The 5,665-nt window shown below is 38.0% G+C and overlaps 1 protein-coding gene across 13 annotated transcripts in view; it reads right to left on the bottom strand.

Annotated features, from left to right (window-relative positions):
• Nucleotides 1–674: 674 nt before the first annotated feature.
• Nucleotides 675–5,665, bottom strand: part of AKAP9 (A-kinase anchoring protein 9) — a 152,521-nt gene continuing 147,530 nt past the window's right edge. For 8 of the 13 annotated variants that reach the window (XM_087418649.1, XM_087418776.1, XM_087419065.1 and 5 more), the window contains 4 exons: nt 4,474–4,559; nt 3,127–3,277; nt 2,397–2,536; nt 675–1,226 (listed from right to left, as the gene is read on the bottom strand). In XM_087418649.1, coding sequence (XP_087274775.1) covers nt 1,192–1,226; nt 2,397–2,536; nt 3,127–3,277; nt 4,474–4,559 — 412 coding nt within the window. In that variant the 3' untranslated portion in view covers nt 675–1,191. Of the gene's footprint in view, nt 1,227–2,074; nt 2,171–2,396; nt 2,537–3,126; nt 3,278–4,473; nt 4,560–5,665 lie in introns of all 13 variants that reach the window. The other 5 variants (XM_087419248.1, XM_087418686.1, XM_087418902.1 and 2 more) reach the window with 2 other exon arrangements.

Below are 5,665 nucleotides of genomic sequence, written 5' to 3'. Positions count from 1 at the left end.
TGATTTTTGCATCATTTTAGTGAGCATGGCTTTATCAGGACACACCTATGGACACAAGTAACACTAAATATGATAGGGCAAATACAGATCAATCATGAAAATACCAATATAGCTTTCAAAAAACACTATGTGTAGACGTAAAGTTGATACAAAGGCACATGGAAAACTTCCTCAGTGGAGGGAAAGAAAAATTCCAATGGTATCTAAGATTATGACAAGTTTCTGAATCTCTAAATCCTACATATTTGAGGATTTAGATCATAAGTAATGAGATGATATGCACTGTCATAGACTGTGTGCCCCCATAAAATTCATATGTTGAAACCTAATCCTCAATTTGTTGCTATCTGGAAGTGGGGGCCTTTGGCAGGTGATTAGGTCATAGGGGCAGAGCTCTCATGAATGAGATTAGTGCCCTTAGAAAAGAGACCTCAAGGAGCCATATGAAGACAGCAAAAAGAAGGCAGTCTATGAACCAGAAAGCAGATCCTCACCAGACACCAAATCTGCTGGTACCTTGATCTTGGACTTCTCAGCCTCCAGAACTGTGAGAAATAAATTTCTGTTTTTTATAAGCTACCTAGACTAAGGTATTTTGTTACAGCAGCCTGAACAGACTAAGGCATGCTCCAAGAATTATGGCTCAGTTAAAAATGAAGAAGGTTCAGATACAGTGTGGTTAAAATGGTGAAGTCATTTTTATTTCAGTACTTGACAAAATACCCCGTAAAATTCAAAACTTCTACCATTATACAAAAATAGGTCTCTACAAGTGATATTATCTGTCTTCATCACCAGTAGCAAATATATTAGGCAGAAACATGTAACTTCAGTAGCCTTATAAGAAAAGTGCTGGACACCTCAAGCTACACATTCAGCAGTATCCTAATGCGCAAAAGTTGAATCTTTTCACCCATTCGATAAATACACAAAGTTTATAATTTAATCATTTAAATTAGCATTCCACAAATATACATGTAATTGAATGATTTCTGTGCATGAATACATACACAATGCTTATATGTACAAATTCCAGTTTGTTTTCATGTGCTGGCAAGGCATTGGTATACAATCATAAGCTGTGTTCGTACTGGTCCCAGTGAATATTCACAATACAAAAGCACAAAAGAACCATTGATTTATAAAAGGGAATTTGTTTAAAATCACTTCGATTCATGATGTTTCAAAGAATTATCTTCTCATGCCAGCATGAAACTGAGTTGAACCTATGAGAAAAATACAGGATATTTCAATGGCTTCAAATTAGATTGCTATTTATACCAGACTAACTAGTTCATGAAGAGCAGAAGATTATTATTACCCTCCATTTTAAAAACATGCTTTTTATTTTTCTAAAAAAGTTTTATTCATACTTGAAGTGATTTTTAACAGAGATTGTGAATATAAATTTAAGAGTCACTGTAGCTGGCTCTCTAGCAGGGTAAGTGAAACTAATGTTAAAATTCTCTCTCAAGTGCCCTGCAGGTTGAAGGGTCTGTATCTCCTGCCTCTTGAAAAATCTTTTGGTCTTCAAAATCTGGGTCTTGTGAAATCTGGATGCTCAAAACAAAAGACAAACCAAACCAAATCAAACCAAACAAATTCCAGCTATGATGATAAAAGTTTCCTGTGACTATAAGTTGCCTAGGTTAGCTGATTTCTTACATGAAGGGATAAACTACTAACAAAATAACCTGCTATTAGCCATATCTAGTTTGTGGGAATAGTAGAAAAAGGGTCTTTAACAAAAGTAAAAACAAAACATAAAAGTTGACTTAAAGCACCTTAAATTAAAATAATTCAAAACCTTTGAATGAAGAGTGAATTGAAGGGAGACGGGGAAAAGAGGTTTTCCCACAATGAACAGGGAATCCACTTATTAAGTATGAAATTTTTTGTGTGTGTTTTTGAGCAGAGAAAAATAAAAGATCATTCTTAAAAAGTCTTTTGAATGGGATGGTTTCTTGGATCATACATAAAAGCACAAGGTTCTAGCAGGGATAATGGCTGCATTAAGTGCATAAAGTACTTGCTTCCTCCTCTCATCTCCACACCCCTTATTTGCAGGCCTCACCATGTATTACTTAGGAACATGTTCTCCAGCAGAATCTGTAACCCTCAGAGTACTTTGCACGTTGATGCTCATTGTGAAGTTCGTCTAATCAATCTGCTGAATGAAGATAGCAAAGAATCTTTTTTTGGGGGAGTGGGATTCAGGGTGATAAATCAGGTCTTGACTTAAATTCCTGAGTCTAACCTGGTAACTCATGCACTGAGCTGTAAGATTTGATTATCCTAATGAGGAAGGTCAAGGAGTTTCAAAAAGAGCAAGGAGAGCTTTGGGTCTATCTAGCACTATGTATGGTGCTGCCAATACAAGGTTAAGCTGAGAGTACCTGACTGTACAGTTCCAAGTCGTCTTTGCAGTGCCTCTAGCCGAGTGATATAATCTGTCAGGGCTCTGTCAGGATCATAATTCTGAAGCTGAGAACATGCTAAGGAACCAGGATTTAAATCAGCTGGAGGGCCGGGGTACCTATGAGATTAAAAATATGAACATGAATCTAAATTAGCCAGAAACAATGCAAGTAACTTACCAACCTGCCTCCACCCTGCCCTCAAAAGGTAGACCACTTGTACACCGCCTAGTCTATATCCCCCATACTTCTGAGTGTGTGATGTATAAAGGAAAAAACTCTCCAATAAATTCAGAGCAGCTACTAAGTCATCATAAGAATGTCCCATGCAATGCCTGTTGCAGAGGTTCTCAATAAATGCTGCATATGTATAAATGCATCTTGTCATGCAGACTCTATAGTTTTTTTCATAATGTCAGAGACTATCAATTTTAGTTAATACTTTTCCCAATGTTTAACCACAGCATATACTGTGATCAAGTACCAGTTGATCAAATGTTTCCTATACTCTTGGAAACCAGTTACAAATTCAAAAACTATTTGATTTTGAGCCTTAGATTATGTAAATCATACATAACTAAAGATACATCTAGCTATTTCAATGCAAAGACGTCAAAGCCCTAACACTGTCCTTTCTAAGTATTAGTCCTATTAGTCCTTTCTAGTATTAGTACTTAACTACTCTAGGCAGGTTTTATCAAATTCTTACCTATTTTGAAATGGTACAGGAGACCTAGGATAGTCCAGGTCTGATCTTGAGCGATATGTAGTGTGTCTCGGTTCTCCATACAGCTCCAGCCCACCAGAAGAATGATAAAACGGGTCAGTCTTTTCAGCACCTAAAGTAATCCAAAATGTACCTTGTAAAGAAAAAAAATACCAAGCCCTTGAAAAATTTCTACAAAACAGAAAAGGGCTCAAAAGACTGCTATACTGTACTACACTACACTGTCTCCTATTTATAGTCATTTTCAATTACTCTCGCTAGAGGAGAGAAATGACAGTACCATGTTATTTTGTTTACTTTTGAATATGAGTATTTCTGATAATTTGGAACTACACTTCATAGAAAATAAGCTATTTAACTAGAGTATTTTCTTTTTAAAAGATCTCTATTTATAACCAGAGGTGAGGGGCATCTGAGTGTGTGTGGTTTGGGGGAAAAGATGATATGGATAAAAAATATTAGACTAATGTAACCAAGTCCTTTTATCACTCCATTCTACTGACTTTTATTAGAAAAAACTTGAAATCAAGATTTGCTAACTTACAACACAGAACTTGTCATGGTACACATTTCAGCTGTGGCAGTGTAAGGGCGCAGATTTCAAAACATTTTGTTTAGGATACCAAATATATTTACTCTTTCTCTGCTGCTCAGCTACTGATAGAATATATAAAGGTGGTTTAATATCAATAAACATCACAGTTATGCTGTGTGTCTATAACTCTGTGCTCCCCAGCTTCTGACCTCATCCTTATGCCTGAAATGTTGAAGCCCTAATGTGTGTTTCCACTTCTGGGTGCAGAGAGAAAGAATTTTAACTGTTACCATTATTATATAACCTACCGGTAAACCCAGAAACCTGTCTGAATATTGTTAAATTGTGAAAACCTCAAGCCATAACTTCCACATGATTGACTAACAGCAATCCTCTCTTGACCCAGAGCCTTACATATAGATGTAAGGTGAGTGCTCTCTGGTGCCAGAATGCCAGGGTTCGATGCTGGCTCCACCACTTCCTACTGGGTGATCTGGGGCAAATGACAAATGCTTTCCATGCCTCAGTTTTTCATCTGTAAAGTGGGAATAATAGTAACTGCACCTACAACATAGGATTTGGAGAATACATGGAAAAAGCAGGGCCTAGTGCAGACCCAGTGCTCTATAAAAATCAATTTTTATTACTTTTTAAAACAGCAAGGTCCCCAGCTTTGTTAGTTATAGGGCTCTGTCTTTGGACAACACAGGTTCCAGAACACATTTTGAAGGTATTACACATGCAGTAATTTTAGAGAATCATAAACATAATAAAAAATTCTATTTTGACTTCACCTGGATTCAGTCCAAAGCCATCCCTGTTAATGTTGATGGAACCAGAACTTGTGACTCGATGCCATCGTCGAACCAAAAATTTCATTCTAAAAAAGATCCCAAGAAAAAATTTCACACCACACCTATAAGTAACGAGTATAAATCTCATATAAATTCCCATAAAAATCAAGTTATACATTTTAATATGAACACAGAACATGTTTCAATATAATCACATGATTGCCTAATAAAAACTATGCAAATGTCCCCTGGTTTGTGGCAAAATTAACTAGAACAGAAGAACAGTGCTTCCGAAGAGGCACCAGAAGTCTCTTCTTTTGCCAGCACCAGGTTCTGGCTTTAGACATGGGACACACAGAGATGGAGAGCAAAAGAGAAAAGTGGATGGGCAAAGAAAGGGCGAGAAGTAATGAAAAGAGTAGAAAAGAATGGAGACTAAAAGGGCAGATGAGATTGAAAGAGAATAAAAAGACCCTTAAATTGGCAGTAAGAGTGAGCTGGGAAAGCTGGAAGGGGAGTCAGGTCATGTAATCAGGGATGAAAAACAACGTTGGCTTCAAGAGGAACAGGGGTGGCTGTGTCGCAAACCAGCTGTAGTGAGCTACTGCCTGCCCTGTCCTGGCTCAAGGAGCTTTCTGGAGCACCAGTTTGGATTTCTTAATTCCAGTCAGTTTTAAGGCTGTCTGAGGGTCAAAATACAATGAATGTATAAGAGGACAAGAAAAAGAGAGAGGTAGAGACAGAGGCAACTGGCTTGCATGGAGCCTTCCCAAATCCCTCCAATCAAAATTAATGGCTAACTCCTGCGACCTCTTATTTAGTGTCTTCTAAGTCACGTGCACATTTGTTTTCCCTACTAGAAAGTGAGCTGCCTTTAGGGATTTGGGCAGGGATTATCTTTGGCAGGATATGTCTTTTTCTTCATCAGTGCATCTCCTAGCACTTAACCCTGTACGAGGTGACGAAGGGAATGAAAGACAAGGGAGGAGGAACTAGAACCCCAAGACAACAATGTGGAGTAGCAGAGGCGAGCAGGGTCTAAGATCATCAGTAAGATAAAACGTGAGCTCCCTTTGGAGAGCCAACATGGATGAGATTGGGAGCCCTGGCTGATTGTCCTAGCTCTGTCACTACTGGCTTTGCAACCTCTCCCTGCCTCAGTTTTCTCATCTGTGAAATGACATTTTGGACT

Source organism: Ceratotherium simum, chromosome 1 (genome assembly GCF_057802395.1).
Source record: "Ceratotherium simum simum isolate JZ-2026a chromosome 1, ASM5780239v1, whole genome shotgun sequence".
NCBI classification, from domain to species: Eukaryota; Metazoa; Chordata; class Mammalia; order Perissodactyla; family Rhinocerotidae; genus Ceratotherium; species Ceratotherium simum.
This window is presented reverse-complemented; position numbering and strand designations above follow the sequence as displayed.